The sequence below is a fragment of the Lithobates pipiens genome, unplaced genomic scaffold, assembly GCF_037356315.1.
Source record: "Lithobates pipiens isolate NorthernLeopardFrog02 unplaced genomic scaffold, aLitPip1_a1.2 Scaffold_23, whole genome shotgun sequence".
NCBI classification, from domain to species: Eukaryota; Metazoa; Chordata; class Amphibia; order Anura; family Ranidae; genus Lithobates; species Lithobates pipiens.
Window position 1 is genome coordinate 309,188,346 of NW_027507785.1, and position 16,921 is coordinate 309,205,266.

Below are 16,921 nucleotides of genomic sequence, written 5' to 3' on the forward strand. Positions count from 1 at the left end.
GCCCTGTATTGTAGTGGTTAACAATGTATTGACACTCCCGGCAATTTGCATTTGGAAGTGGGATTTGCAGGGTTCTCGGGTTTCCGCATACCAAAATTGTGAACCGAGCCTAAAACTGAAACCATTCAAATGATTAAAATATAACTAAAACTAAAATGAAGTTTTGGTTAAAAGTCTGACTAATTAAAATTTAATTTTTTGAGCCTGGAAAGTATTGCGTGGGGGTTGTATTGGTGCCATGCAAGGATCCTGTAGACTGTCATTGTTTCACACTGGCAGGAAGAATCAGTTGACAACCAGAGCTCTCAACAGCACTGTGGTAGTTCATTGAGAACTACATGCCAACAGCCACAAAGGATGTCCGTACTTGTAGATCATTTGTTTACAGAACTCTGTGAATGGCACGGCTGTGTGGGCGGAGCACTGCATGTCCGCACTCTTTTCAAAAAGCGACAGCTGGTATGGGGAACATCTCCCCTGTACTGCTGTCTCACACAGGCAGCGGATCACTGAGTGGCTGCAGGAGCGGGGATCGTGTTACATGTTCCATCCAACAGGTGGAACGTGTTCCCAAAGGTAAACTTATCTCTAAATACTCACCTTTCCAACTGTCCTGCGCCAACATGTTCTCCTGTGTGCCGGTCTTCATTGCCCGGCGCATGTGCAGGAGGCAGTCACTCCGTCACACAAAGACTGGACTGGCGCAGAAGACGGCAGTCAGGCAGGTAGGGGTGTTTATTGCAGAAGAGGCATTGCATGATTCTGGCTACTTTGTGTGTCTTCATACTCCTTTTATAATGTGACATTGCTGCGCTTTGTGGTACATCATGTCTCCTGCACTGACAAACCTTTTCATTACAGGAATCAGAAATGGAGACAGAAGAGGAGGTGGATATTTTAATGAGTAGTGATATCTATTCAGCAACTTTGTCTACAAAATCCATCTCATTTCAGCGTGCCCAAACTGGCTGGCTTTTCAGGGAGGATAAAACGGTATGTTGGTGAAATACAAAACTCATCCTGTGAAGTCACACTGTGGTCAGATGTACGCTAGATAAACCTTCCACCAAAGCTTTTCTCCCGATATTATTGTAGTGTTTACCCACATCTTTCCTTTGTAATCTGATGGTCCTGGAATTCATCTCCTGGAGAGATGCTTGAAACCCTTCCTGATGATCATGTAGAAAGCCTGACGTGTTTATAATTTAAAATGGCTAAAAGCCAGCACTTTTCACATCCACTATTGATGGATTGAATATTTGTGTGTGTGTTCTGGGGATTATGTAAAATTCAAAATAAGGTAAATATTTATTTTTGATAACACAATTGTGTTTGCTGGATAGTAGTATTAGCTGCCATTTAATCCATCTGAACCTTTCCTGTACATCCTCTAAACAAACAAGTTAGTGTTAAAAATTGTGTTTTTTTTTAATGCTGTTTGACCGCTCATGAAAGAGGGGCATGTGCCCCCCTGGATAGGGGCAGTAGAATTGCAGCCACATACACAGTTGAAATGCATATATGTGAGGGGTTTTACCTTCCAAATATTTGTACATTCAGCTAGTCTTGTGATTCACACATCCTGTTACTTGCACAGTCAAGAAGGCGGACGCACCATTTAGTTTTAGGAGTTCTGGAGCTTCCTGTACTTCCTGCTTCTTTAATTAAATCATTTTAATTATTTCCTCAAAGCTCTTCTTTTTCTAAATTGCCTGCAAGTATCTAGCAGCATTTTAATATCCTTTTTTTCCCCTTTTTTTTTTTTTTTTATTGGTTTTACTAGATAGACTTGTGTTTTATTTTTATTTTTTTTTTTTTTTTCAACCAGACTAATTATGTAACTATGGTTGTAAAGGCTTAACATGTTTTTACCCTCATGCGTTCTATTCATGAAGATGCAAAAAACTTCTGTGTGCAGCTCCCCCCTCAAGCCCCCCCCAATACTAACTGAGCCTGATCTCGATCCAGCGATTTGCACGAGACACAAGGCTCACCCGGGTTTTTCTCTCCTGATTGGCGGACATGCAGGAGCCATTGGCTCCCGCTGCTGCCAATCACCACCAATGGGACGGGGCTGAACCGTGCTCTCTTATGGGCCAGAATCCTTGAGCTGTAACTGTCACATTTTGTCAGTGGCAGTAAAACCTCTGCTAAGGCTCCATGCACACTGGAGCTGATAAACTGCAGTTTATTGGAGTTTGGGCGTTTTTTGTAAAAGCCCATAAACTCCACTCTGTTAGCCTATGTGTCCATGCACACATGGAAGTTTTTCAGGGCTTTTTTCTGAACGCCAGAAATTCACGTTCAAAGTGCCGTTTTCACCGCCAAAAAACAACAAACGCTCATAAACGCGCGTTAATTAGTGTTCGGCATTCTATTTTTTCAATGCGTTGTGGGAGTTTGGAATGTACTGTGGGATTTTTGGAGTGTCCTCTGTGTATTTTTATTGAAAACGCCCATAAACGCTAACGCTAATAAACGCTCATAAACGCTAGTACAAAACGCTGTTAAAAGCAAGTTTTTCCACCAGCGTTTTCTGCCAGCAATCTGGCGTCCAGAAAAAGCTTTTTTGAGCTTCAGTGTGCATGGAGCCTTAATGTTTCACCTCCCGTTGTGGCCAGAGGTGCAATCTACTCTACTGTAAAGTAAGGTGTAAATAAAATAAGCGCTAACACACATTCCTTATGTGTTAAAGTGTTGCTAAACCCAGAACTTGCATTCACTATATATCTGGTTTCCCACAGAACATGGAAATGCAATTATTTTAGTAAATATAAACTGCTAAAAACCTTTTCTCAGCCATGGTATATAGCAGTCTTGTGACTTGTATCAGTCTCTGCGTAAAGCTTGTAGGAAGTGTTTTCATTCTCCCCTGATCCTCTGTCTGGACAGTGCTGTTTGGCCCTATGCTGATCACATGCACTCTACCAAGAAAAAAATAAAACACTGTAGCTAGCAATACACACCAAACTGAGCATGTGCAGAGTGACTCCTAATGCTCTATCGCGATATGGATTGGCGTTAATTGAAAAAAGGGGAGGATCAGAGAAGACTACTTTTATACACAATGCGGAGGATTAACACCTTTGATTCCACAGTGAGTATAACGAGCATGTTTTACTGGGTTTAGTAACACTTTAAATTGTTTGGGATCTGTACTGTCTGCTCTCATGTTGTGCAGCATTGCACAAAGTGTAAACGGACTCCTGTATAATAATAATTATAGATACTGCTAAATAAAAACATTAATGCATTTATTATTATTTTTTTTTTTTTTTTGTGAATTGCCTGCCTCTGCGATAAATACCTCCCATGAGTTATCTTAACTCAGAAATTCACACAGTATTTATCTTAGCAAACTTCTTTTTTTTTTTTTTTTTCAGGAACGCGTGGGAAACTTCTTGGCGGACTTCTATTTAGTAAATGGTTTAATATTAGAGTCCAGAAAGAGGAGAGAGCACCTCAGTGAAGAAGACATTCTGCGAAATAAAGCCATCATGGAGAGCCTGAGCAAAGGGGGGAGCCTGATGGAGCAGAACTTTGAGGTAGGTGTATGTTGGCTGCCTGCCGTCATTCGTTGGAGATCACACTTTCTAGCTGTCGCATCATAGTGCAGACATAGCAGAATAATAAACTAAGTTTATCTGATGGCTACTAGATGTTTCTGAGCATGTGTGGTCTTGCTCTTCCAATTTTTTTTTTTTTTTTTTTTTTTTTTTTTTTTTTTATAGTAGAGTGATTGTAGCCGTATTCAAGTGTGACAGAAAATTTGAGTACTGTCTGTGATATTTTTTTTTTTTATTTGCACTAACATACAATTTTTCAGTACTAATATGTTACTGATTAAACGAAAATTGTACACTCTGGTACCATACAAGAACATTTTTTGTGTTTTTGTTCCTTCAGATAATTTTGGATGAACTGCAGTGATCTGCTCTCGAAAGCCATGTACGAACGATCAGATTATTGTACGATCACTTCAAAGTGGTCCAATTTTTCATCTGGTGTACAAGGCTTTAGGGCATTGAAGGGATGAATGCAGACCTTTGTCAACTGTTATGTAACTGTCCTGATCATCCAACGAGATTTGCTTCTCTGATCAAAGATATCACCATTACATCCAGTTTTCTGTCCTTTCTAAGTAAATCAGGATTGATGAGTTCAGAAGGTTTGCCACTTCTAGTTTTTGCAAGTGACTAATTCCACAATCACTGGCTTGTAAATATCAGGGGTGATGTTAAAGCTGAACTCAAACTACTAAATGCATGGAGGAAAAAGTGTTGTGGACTCAGGGAGCTGTGACTCGGCTCAGGTGCCCCCGTAGCAAGCTCCTTGCTGTGGGGGCACTTGACAGGAGGGAGGGGCCAGGAGCTCGAAGAGGGACACAAGAAGAGGGGGATCCGGGCTGCCCTGTGCAAATCCACTGCACAGGGCACGTAAGTATAACATGTTTTTTTTTTTTCTTTTAAAATAACAGACTTAATCACTTTTAAGTGATTGTGAAGGCTTGTTTAAAAAAAAAAAAAAATTATAATTGCCACCTCTGTGCAGCGGTATTGCACAGAGCAGCCCGGATCCTGCTCTTCTAGGGTCCCTCTTTGCCCTTAGCCAGCTTGCTACAGGGGGCATCCAAGCAGAGTTTGAGCTCCTTGTATCCATTCAGAAACAGAGCCCCAACCTGGCCCTGCCCCCTATCTCCTCTGGAGGGGCTCAGGTAGGTAATTAGGGGGGTGCTGCTACACAGGTTTTTTATCGGTGCGAAGAAGCTCCCTGGAAGTGTGTGTGTGTGTGTACACACACACAGTGTATGTGTGTGTGTGTGTATATGTGTATATATATATATATATATATATATATATATATATATATATATATATATATATATATATATATATAATTACATACACTATGTGTGTGATCTGGCGACCAGCTGCCACCCTGTACTAATACAACTGCTATAGGGCGGTTTCGCAAGTGGTTAAAGAAAATCCCTGCAGTTCCTGGATTATAGGAAAAAGCGACACTCCTAGGGGTATGGCATTTGAGTGATTTATGGACTATAAAACATGTATTCTTTCATTTACAGCCTGTACGGAGACCGTCGCTGCCCTCGCCTCCCCCGAACACAATTACCTGGGAAGAGTACATGTCTGCAGAAAGTGGAAAGTACGTTTTTTGTTTCTTAAAGGGTTTTTTTTTTTTCTCAAAGTTTAGCCCACTCCTACTTATTCCCTTTATTTTTTTTTCTTTCTTTTTAAACCTCTTTCTAAACCTTTTTAAAACGGTTCTAAAACCAAGACCTTTCTTTACCTTAATGCATTTCCTATATAAAGGTAAAGACATGTCCCAGCAGCAGCAGTATGGCAAACCCCCCAACCCCCTTAATACTTACTGAATCCTCATTCGATCCAGAGCTGTGCTCCTCTGTAGTTGCTCTCTCCTTTCTCCCTGCATTCACATGACAGAGAAGCCACAGCAGGGAGCCATTGGCCCCTGCTGCTGTCAGTAAAGTCCTGGGGGCAGGGCTGAGCCACACTGTGTGTCTATGCATGTACACAACCCTGCTTGGGCGCTCGCTTGCACATCTGTCCCTATAACAAGCTGCTTGTTATGGTGGCAGAAACTGAAGAATAGCCGCTGAACACAGACTGGGGACCCCAGAAGAGGAGGTTCAGGGGCGCTCTGTGTAACGCTATTTCACAGAGCATGTAAGTATAATATATTTGTTATTTCAAGAAAAAAAAGCCTTTATAACCGCTTTAACTTGCTTGATACCACTCTCATTTGATAATCTGATGTCGCTTATGGGAGTAGAGACTGGTGATCCCCCTTTATCCTGCTCAACTGTTGAATTTTTAGTCTGTATGCTCAGGTACTGTGATCAATTTACTCTTTATTATGTGAAGTGTCCCTGACTTGGATCAAAATAAGTAGGTTTCAGGTAACTTCAGTGTGTGCACCCTTGTTCGTGACTCACTAATGAACAAGGGTATCGATGACCACAACTTTTTTTTTTTTTTTGGTTAAACCGGTTTTTAATAATCAGAAATGAAATTTCAGATTATATAGAAGATAGAATAATAAGTATTTTCTTGTTGTACCTGGACCTTGCCATTTACATTGTAAAATCAGAACCTTTGCTAGAGACAGATATTTTGATTCTACTAGGGAGGCATAAACGTTTTCTGGAAATACATAAGTACTGAGAAACTCTGCAATTGTTTTGTAAATATATTGCAATTCAGTACTGTGTGTGTAGCTTTGCTATCTTTATATTTTAGGGCTCCCCATCTGGGAAGAGAGCTTGTCTGCAAAGAGAACAAGAAAACCTTCAAAGCAACAATTGCTGTGAGCCAGGACTTCCCACTAGGAATTGAATCGTAAGTGCCCTTTTATTGCAGCATTTTCTTCATTGCTATCTGTAAGTGTTTTTCAAATGCTTTTAAAGCTTTAAAGGTGGATGTAAACCCTCTCCTATAACCCAGTAAGGTGAACAGCCTCAGATACAGAGATGAAACCAATCTCCCTATGTAAGTTTTACCTGAATATCTTCTGCCTTTCCCTTTTTCTACATTCTTTAGAAAGTGCAGTTGGTGTTGCACATTTTTTATTTTATTTTTTTGCTCATTCAGCAGTAGGTGTGGAGTCTGGGCTTACAATGTGTGAGAGCTGATTGGAGGAAAGGGACACACCTCCTTCCACATAGGCAGAAGAACTAAGGAACATGCAGAGCTGTAGTCTGAATAGACCAGCTCTCTGCTAATCTCCCTCCCCGACACATTTCCAGTTGCTGTCCTCTCCTGTTTCAAGGAACTGGTCAGAAGTGACTGCTGATAACAGAGGAACGGAGCAGCAGAAAGAAACGCCACTTAGAGCTTTGGCGAGGGATAAGTAAACACTACAGATATATGTGCCTTGGTCAGATTTCATTAATGGTGTTTACATCCACTTTAAGGTTTTTCACCTTAACCACTACAGATCCGCGCTATTGCCAAATGACGGGACATCAGCGCGGACCTACATTTCCGGGACTACGTCTATTGACGTCGTCCCGGATACGAGCGGCCTGCGCGCCCCCTGAGGGGCGCGCTCTGTGATCGGCGAGTCCGTGAGACTCGCCTGATCACCGATCCGTGCAAGGGGTCGATCCCGACCCCTTATCACGTGATCAGCTGTCAGCCAATGACAGCTGATCATGTGATAGAACGGAGCCGGTAATCGGCTATTATTCCTCCTCGCGCTGACAGCGCGAGGAGAGAAAAAAAAAGCCGATCACCGGCGGCCGTGATCGGGACATCAGTCCCGATCACGGCCAGCAATACAGCTGACCACCTGCCCCCTGCCAGTGCCCACCTGCCCACCGCCGTGCCATCCTGAATAAAAGTAAGTGCCCCCCATCAGTGCCCACAGTGCCACCCACAATGCCACCCACAGTGCCATCCAGCAGTGCCACCCACAGTGCCCACAATCTGCCTCAAAGGTGCTGCGACCCAGTGCCGCCCATCAGTGCCCATCAGTGCCCAGCAGTGCCACCTATCAGTGCCCATCAGTCCCATCTATCAGTGGTACCTATCAGTGCCCATCCGTGCCACCCATCTGTGCCACTTATCCGTGCCACCCATCCATGCCATCTTATCTGTGCCCATCTTTGCCCATCAGTGCCGCCTTATCTGTGCCCATCGGTGCCGCCTTATCTGTGCCTATTAGTGCCGCCTTAACTATGCCTATCAGTGCCCACCAGTGCAGCCCATCAGTGCCCACCAATGCAGCCCATCAGTGCCCACCAATGCAGCCCATCAGTGCCCACCAATGCAGCCCATCAGTGCCGCCTAATCAGCGCACTTCAATGAAGGAGAAAAATGACCCGTTTGCAAAATTTTATAACAAACTATTAAAACATGATTTTTTTTTTTTGCATCTTTTTTTGTTTGTTTAGCAAAAAATAAAACTCCGAGCTGTAACTAAATACCACCAAAAGAAAGCTCTATTTGTGGGAAAAAAATGATAAAAATTTCATTTGGGTACAGTGTTGTATGCCCGCGCAATTGTCATTCAAAGTGCATCAGCGCTGAAAGCTGAAAATTGGTCTGGGACTGAGGGGGGTTTAAGTGCCCAGTAAGCAAGTGGTTAATGCATTCTATGTTTCTTACCTGAGCCCTATCCAATCCAGCGATGTGCACAAGAGCAGTGGCTCTTACTGCTGTCTACCTCCTACCTGGGCAGATTGATAGCAGCTGGAGCTATTCTCTCCCGCTGCTGTCAATCAATCAAATGCTGTGCTGCCGGAGGAGGCCTAGCAGCTCACTCTGAGTTATTGTCACTCAAAGTGCAACAGTGCGCTGAAAATTGACCTAGGCTGGAAGTGTCCAGTGTTGAAGTGGTTAATTGGCTTACTTGATTTCTCTGTACACTTGAAGCTTCTCACAGTAATTCAGAGCACACCTCTTTTCCTGGCCCACCCCTTTTAACCATTGGATTTCAGTTCTTTCGATTATGAAGGCTCGGCATAACGTGTTTTGCTAGGACAGAGGTGGGCAAACTGACGCCCTCCCGCTTTTGTGGAACTTCATATCCCATGAGGCATTGCAAGACTGACGGTTAATAAGCATGAATCCCAGAGACATAATGGGACAGAAAGTTCAGCAACTGCTGTTGGGCCACAATTTGCCCACCCCTGTCCTAGGAATATCCACCCATTGAGATTGAGATTTGTATAACTCCTCACAAGAGCCAACCCACTGCTTACATCAGGGCTGAGGTTTCTTGAAAAGATGGAGGTGGTGGGGGAAGGAGGAACCAGGGAAGGCAAAATATATGCAGATTAAACTTCAGCTGTAATGTTGGTGTAGGAATATTTGCTAGGACGTCCTAAAAACGGTAACTGCTTGCGGACCGCCCCACACACTTATACTGCGCTCTGTGCCAGATCACGTATCTAGTACATGATCTGACACTTTTGGGTCAGGGGCGCACGTGCTCTGGCGGTGACCCTCTGTGATTGGACTTGATGGGTCTGGCGGACGCTAGTCATTCCTAGAACAGGCAGAACTGCGGTCTGTGTATGTAAACAAGGCTTATCTCTGTGCTGTGAGAGGAATGTACTGATCCTGTGTTTCTGCCAAGTAGGAAAATGGATCTTTACCTTCCCCCAGTGTAAGCACTCCCTAGGAACACATTTAAACCTTTGATCGCCCCTGATGATAACCCCTTACCTGCCAGTGTCAGTGCATTTTTTTTTTTTTTAAAGCACCGAACACTGTATTAGTGTCACTGGTCCCCAAAAAGTGGCAAGTGTCAGGTGTCCGAATTTGTCCACCGTAATATCGCAGTCCCGATAGAAGTTGCTGATCGCCGCTATTACTTGTGAAAATAAATAAATAAGATATCCCACCGTTTTTAAACACTATAACTTTTGTGTAAACCAATCAATATACGCTTATTGGGGTTTTTAATTTTTATTTTTTTTAATCAAAAATATGTAGCAGAATACATAGGCCTAAATTGATGAAGAAATTCGTATTTTTTTTTTTTCTATTTATTGGATATGTTTTATAGCAGACAGTAAAAAAAAAATAGATCTATCTAGATATAGATATATCATTTTTATTTTTTCAAAATTGTCTATCTTGTTTTATAGCGCAAAAAAATAAAACCCGCAGAGGTGGTCAAATACCCTCAAAAGAAAGCGCTGTTTGTAGAAAAAAGGACAAACGTTTTATTTGTGTACAGCATCGCACAACCATGCAATTGTCCTTTAAAGTAACGCAATGCCGTATCGCAGAAAATGACCTTGTTAGGAAGGGGGGGGGGGGGTAAACCTTCCTGAGCTAAAGTGGTTAAAGGAGAAGGAAAAAGTACAATTCGGTCAGTATAAGCCTTTGGGGCCTATCTTCTTTGTTGGTTCCTTCTCCGCATTGAGATTGCAGATTCGGTTCTACACATTTTTGGGTCTATATAAAAATGTTTCCTTTTCTTGCAGACTGCTGAATGTTCTAGAAGTAATTGCACCTTTCAAGCACTTTAATAAACTTCGAGAATTTGTACAGATGAAGCTTCCTCCAGGTTTCCCTGTAAAATTAGGTACGTAATGTTAGTAGTTTTGTGACACTGGCAGGATTGAAATGATATGGTTTGACAATTATATCGGTTTAAATTCGACAATGTTCTGATTAGGTTCCGAGCATTTACGATTTGATATAAATGTCAATTATTAGTGTTGGTCGTTTTTTGCCTTGGGTGTACTGAGGCGGCGCACAACCTGTTTTCCTATTCGCTATAATTGGACCAATGATCCAATATAAGCGACGATTACGAGTGACCCAGTGCGCTTCCTGAAGACGTTAACAACGTAACGTACGTCGGAGCGGCACTTGGTCACGCTATTCGACGCCATTTCCGGCCCTTTGGTTTGTCGGTCTGTAGGCCTGGAACGCACGCCAATATCGAACGCCGAAGAATTTTTCCTTGAGTTGGAGAGCGATTCTTTTGGTCAGAGCGAGCAGTCCCAGTGCCAGGCCAGGCACCTAACCATGTAAGGAGCCTTTTGGCTGTCTGTTTTTTTTTTTACTTATTTTTTATTAAAGTCAGTATTATGCTATGGATTTTTTTTGTATTTTTTCACATTTGTCGCTTGAGTCTGTGAAGAGAGACACACCATCTAACATCATCTGCATTGGTATCCATATGAGCAGGCATTATCCTGTACAAGCGTTGTTTGACTTCCTTTTTAATTAAAGTGGTCAAACGGATCTGGTAAGCAGTTTGGACTTGTATTATTATCACTACTGGTGTAGTTCTACGTTCATGGTGGAGGGAGTCGCAAGTTTCCTTCAGGATTTCTTGCTAACCACTGCTATATCACGATTATTATTTGCTTTTCACTTTCCGGATCGGTAGAATTCAACAGAATTCATTCTTTGCAGAGACACTTTATTGGGACTTTACATTGTTAATTATTACCATTATGCATATTGGTTCACTGATGTCCACCATTCTTCTAGTATAATCATTGCTATGATGTGTATATTTTTCACTTTGGTGGTGATCACATTATTTTAAGCACTTTCCTTTCCAGCCATTTTGTTTTAGTGGTTTAGGAAGAGAGAAAAAAAAGTTTTTTTGCTAATTAGTAGTTTAGATTAATATTCTTTACAGAGCACCCTTAATCATTGTTATCAAGGTTAAATATGACACTGGGTTCTTTGGACAAAGTGGTCGTTTGGGGTTGGTGGGGGAAGGGAATCAAATCATTAATTGTAATGCATTTTTCAGGTTTAATTAAGGTAGATGTTAGAATAAAGTGGCTGTAAAGGTAAACTTTTTTTTTTTTTTTTTTTCTTTAATGCCATTACCTGCGTTAATGTAGATCACCTTTGAACGGCCCCCCTTTCTTAAATACTTACCTGAGCTTGATCTTAACCCTGCGATGTGCCCATCTGCAGCAGTGCTGCTTGTCTCTCTCCTCTTCTCACAGAATGCTTGGCAGTAGTGGTAGTCATTGGCTCCTGCCACTGTCAATCAAATCCTGTAAGTGTGGATGGTGGAGCTAAGCCACACTTTATCCGTCAAATGTACACTGTGTGTCTTGGAAATGAACCTGCACAAAGTACTCCCATTGCAAACAGCTTCTTAAATAGCTAAGAGTTGGGGCCACCCAGCGATGTCACCTGGTGGCACCTCTCCCCTGTGACATTGGTGACCCAACATGCACCAATCGATGTCACCGGCGGTTTCTCCGCCCCTTAGCTATATCAGAACTGTCACAAGGCGGAGCAGGCAGATGGCAGCAGGCAGATGGCAGCAGCCTTCGGCGCAAGCAGAGCTTGCTTTTTTTTTTTTTTTTTTTTCCCCAGGTGCGGCAGACTGCGTGATTGACAATGGGTCTACACCGGGGGGCATTATTTTATTTTTTTTATTTTTTTTAATGAAGAAAATGTCAAACTTGTGTAGTGTCTTTATTCATTTTTTACACTTTTTTTGGTGAATGGGTAGGTGTGTGATCTGGGGGGCTTCTAGATTCTGGTAAGCCCCCCAGCCCGCAGACCCTCACAACCACTGGCCAGGTGACAGACACCACCACTACCCCCCACCACCACATCCACCACCACACGCACACTTGCTGGTCCTGGAAAGCCCGCTGACGACTCATTGGTTTGGTAAGGACACGGTGGCCATCTTCCCAGCTCGTTTCTTAAACCCTCAAGGTTTTTCATCGTAATGCATTATATGGAAAGGGGTTCTCCGAAGGAGCATTCGATGTGTGGAGGAGCCAGGAGCGCCGTGGGGGGGGACCCCTAAATAGGAGGATCGGGGCCACTCTGTGCACAACCCTTGCACAGAGGAGGTAAGGGGTAAAATAAACTAAAAAGCTTTAACCAGCTATACACACTGTTATGGAGACTCTCCCATTTTTGGTGCGGGTCCATTGAAGTCTATTACACGCATAACGCAATCTGCTGTGGGGAAAAAAAAAAAAGTACCTGAGCCTTTCCAAATACACAGCGGCTTAAAAATGCATAGACGTGAACGTGTACCATAGGAAACCATGTTAAATGGACCGTTAATTGCAAAACACATAGGTGTGAACCTAGGGTCAGTAAACTCTTCCTACAAGGTTGGAAAATCATAATTGCTTGAAATGCATTTGTTGCATTAAGTTACCTTGAATATATACACCTGAACTCCAATTTAGAGGGACGGTCTACTATGCTGTGAGCTATATAACGGGTGTGTAATGGTCAGGTGTCCACACATTTCTGGCATGTTTTACATAATTTCCCAAATAATGTGTTTTTGTTTTTTTGTTCTGTTGGCAGATATCCCCGTATTCCCAACCATTACAGCCACTGTAACTTTTCAAGAGTTTCACTATGGAGAATTTAAAGAGTCCATCTTTACGATACCGGATGACTACAAAGAGGATCCAAGCCGTTTTCCCGACTTATAGATCCCGTAGAGGATTTGGGTGTAGAGTAAGATTCTATGTGGGGAAAAAAATTGGATGAGATTCTTTGGGAAAACACAGAGCCTATGTGTTCTATTGCAAGCGAACCGCTTCTGATCGCTCGTAATCTGTGATCATTACCTCTAGGATCGATAACCAGCTGCACAGTCCGGCAAGCCAGGGGCATTATGGGACAATCTCAATACCCAAACTACACACCCCTTCCTTACACTTTCCTTTTTTTTTTTTTTTTCCTTCAGTTTAATTCCTCACTGCAGCTGCGGATCATCCAGTTGTGTTCAAGGACTTTTTTGACACTCAAATCTTGTATAATTCCACCTTATATTTTAGGGTGAACTTTTAAATAATCTTTTCCATAAATTATGCTCTATGTAATATTATGTATAGATTCCTGTTTGCTGGATATATATATATATATATATATATATAAAATAGAAGGTGTGTCCTTCTGTAGTCTACTTAAAAACATTGACTGAATACATCAGTGCAGACCATCACACTCACAGGGGAGGCCAGAGGCTTTGCTCCAGAGTGGGTGCAATTTTTATTTAACACATTTACTTTTTTTATTTACCTTTTTTTTTCTTTCTTTTTTTTTTAAAATGTAATTGAACTTTTATTTTGCAGAAGCATCTGGTATTTTTTTTTTCCTTCCCTCATAACTACCTGGGATGCATGTTGTCACCATTGAATTGATTTTTGAGCAGTACATAGATTGTTCTCCTAATATGCTGGAAAGGGTTATATTAATTTGTTTCAGAAGCCAGACGGTCTCTGGAGGGGGGTAACCGCTATCATGCAGCAGCTAGTTAAACAAGCTTTAAAGGGGCTTTTTAAAGGTCTATTAAAAGGGACAGAACACGCTTGTGTAAAAAAAAAAAATGTCTTTTGCTAGACAACCTCCTAACCTGTTTTTAAATATTGCAATATTAATCATCTTGTTGGGAATTTTGTAAATAAAAACAAAAATTCCCTGTAAGCAATTTTTGCTTTTCTTTTAAAAGGACTGCATTTTATCATAAAATAATTACAAAAGGAAAAAAAATGCCGCCAATGGTACTGTATGTTGATGGGAATTTCTTCCATGTGGTTTCCAGTAAGATCCGTGACCTTGCTGGGATGGAAACCTTTATAATGGACATATAATATGTTTCTCACTCGGTGCACCCTGGGTAATATGAAGCAGATTTTCAGGCTCACAAGTCAGGTCTTCCAAAATGTTGCTTTTTACTGAAAGGGAACGAAGAGTCCTTTACCCCCCCACCCCCCCCCGCATTGAAGGTTGTCCCCGATCCCCCATCACTGCAGAGATTTTTACTGGAAGATGTACACTTTGTCATACTTTTTGTTTTTTGCTGTTTGTTTTGTAACTAGTAAACGAGTTAATGATAACCATTTCTTGCTGAAACCACACCTAGTACTGGTTTAATTAAACAAAGATCAATCTGTTTTATTCGGTTTGTGTGTATTGTTTCTCCAGATTTTGTTTCAAGTGGGTTTTAGGAATTCATTCATGCAGACATCCAGTGGCAGCCCATCCATAAGGGGTGCGCACCGCCCCCCCCCCCCCCAATCCATGCGCCTGGGTCGTTATCTCCATGCAGAGCTCCGGACGCCTGGATTTCAATGGAAGTTTTTGTTTTGTTTTTTAAGCAAGTGATTAGAGCCAGAGGCTTAAAAAAGGATGGGATTGGGGTGCAGAGCACTGTCCCCTGAGCCCACCCACTTGTGTGACATTAGCAAATTAATATCCGCTAATGTCTTCCTGCTTCTCCTCCAGGCCAATCAGGAAGCAGGTCCTGAAAACCCGATTGGCTAGGAGAAGTGACCACCTGGAGGGCAGTGGCGAGCCCACGACCTGAATGGGGTAAGTGCGGGGCCGGTGGGTGAGCAGGGGGGGGGGGGGGGGTTGGGACGGTTTGTTTGCCTCACCCATCCCCCCCCCCAAACGAGCACCAGCTGCCACTGCAGACATCTCAATATGCTGCAAAAGTATTTGTATTATAAAAAGTTGTTCTTGAGCTCCAGTCAGACAAACGCAGACAAGAACCGCAAAAGCACCAGGATTTAAATTATTAAAGGGAAAGAAAAACTGTGCTTAATAACAATGAAACCAAACCATCCTTTGTAAAACCAATGATGAAAGCTGCAAATCTTCTGTGCGATATAAACAGTCCTATTATATGCTAAACGTAAAGTTGCGCTATGAAGGAAATCCATATAGACACAACATATAAATGCACCAAATGAATGCAAAAAATAAAAGGTACATAAAGTCCAGTGGAAAATACTGTGAGGAAATAGTCCAGTGAAAGTAAAAAAAAAAAAAAAAAGTGGATCATAAAATAAAGCCATAAAATTAGGTAATCTCCTCTTCATGTGCGACTAGTATATCAAAAAAGTGTATGTAGTCACCATCCAAAACCAAATTTGGAATCTTGACTGAAGCACCACCACCTGAGTATGGTTAGAGTGCTTGTTATTAAAGTGGAGGTCCGCCCACCGCTGCTAAAATTAAAAGCCAGCAGCTGCACATACTGCAGCTGCTGTCTTTTAATAATCAGACACTTACCTGTCCTGGAGTGCAACGATGTCGGCACCGTAGCTGATGTTCCCATCAGCGGTCAGGTGCTGCTGCCTCCATTGCAAGTAAGGGAACCCCCAACAACGCTGGAAACCCTACTGTGCGTGTGCAAGGCTCCACTCCTCTCTCCTACTGGCCAGGGAAGGAGGGGGGAGCCTGAGCGGTGACGCAAATATCTGCGGCTCCCGGAAGTGGACAGGATACCTGTGAGACTATTTTTTTTTTCCCTCAGTTTAGGCCGATATGTATTCTTCTACATATTTTTGATGATAAAAGTCGCAATAAGCGTATATTGATTGGTTTGCGCGCAAGTTATAGCGTCTACAAAATGGGGAATAATTGATGGCATTTTTATTTATTTTTGGCGGTGATCAGCGAATTTATTTATTTTTCTTTATATCGTGACTACGCCATTATGGCGGGTAGATCGGACACGTTTGACACATTTTTGGGACCATTGACAATTATACAGTGATCAGGGCTTTAAAAATGCACTGATTACTGTGTAAATGTCACTGGCAGGGAAGGGGTTAACACTAGGGGGGGGGCGTTCAAGGGGTTAACTTTTTTTTACCTAGTGTGTTTTCTAACTGTAGGGGGATGAGAGTGACTGGAGGAAATGACAGATCGTTGTTCCTAGCTAGTAGGAACTCACGATCTGCCTCTACTCACGGAACAGGGATTTGTGTATCTACACAAACATGTGCCTGTTCTGGCTCTTGTGACCACCAGCCACGTGCATCCTCCCCCCTCCCGCAGTGCAGTGTGCACGCTGACCCACAGCTACAACGAAAGGGACCGACCCACAGCTATAATGGTTTGTGGGATCATCCTGACCTGTCGCAGTATGACAACGGCAGCTGGTCAGTAAGCGGTTAAATAAAAAGTACCTTTTAAAGTAGATGTAAACCCTCTCTCATGATATCTAAATTATTGATTTCCATAGTGCTGATCTGCAAGGATATACATGTCCTCCTGCATGTATCCTTACCTGTCAAATATCTCTCCTTTAGCTGTTTGGAGCCCTGCAATACCCTGGATTCTGTGGGCAGGTCTGTTGTCCAAGGCTCGGTGGGTGGAGTCGTGATATCAGTACACTCCCTGCCCACCTCTACACTCCCTGCCCACCTCTACACTCCCCTTGGCCAGGCATTGTTATTTCTTAGACTGAACGTCTGCTGGTCTCGTGGATTATGCCCCATGATCACTAACATCCAGTCAAAACCCAGGAAAGTCACCACATGACTTCAGCATGCCCAATCATGCTGAGGTGTGGAGCAGCCAATCCTGGGAGAGCTGGAGAAGAAAGGAGGAGGCGGGGTGTGAAGTACACAGAATGCCTCTTACACTCTGCATGAGCTAAGGAAATCGCC

At 42.7% G+C, this 16,921-nt stretch overlaps 1 protein-coding gene across 1 annotated transcript in view; it reads left to right on the top strand.

Moving 5' to 3' along the window:
- The window catches only part of ANKRD13C (ankyrin repeat domain 13C), a 62,802-nt gene extending 48,385 nt beyond the window's left edge, over positions 1-14,417 (top strand). The window contains exons 8-13 of the mRNA XM_077450484.1: positions 862-993; positions 3,384-3,545; positions 5,087-5,166; positions 6,282-6,380; positions 9,980-10,080; positions 12,816-14,417. Of these exons, the coding sequence (XP_077306610.1) occupies positions 862-993; positions 3,384-3,545; positions 5,087-5,166; positions 6,282-6,380; positions 9,980-10,080; positions 12,816-12,946 (705 nt within the window). The 3' untranslated portion in view covers positions 12,947-14,417. The remainder of the gene's footprint in view (positions 1-861; positions 994-3,383; positions 3,546-5,086; positions 5,167-6,281; positions 6,381-9,979; positions 10,081-12,815) is intronic.
- Positions 14,418-16,921: the final 2,504 nt, after the last annotated feature.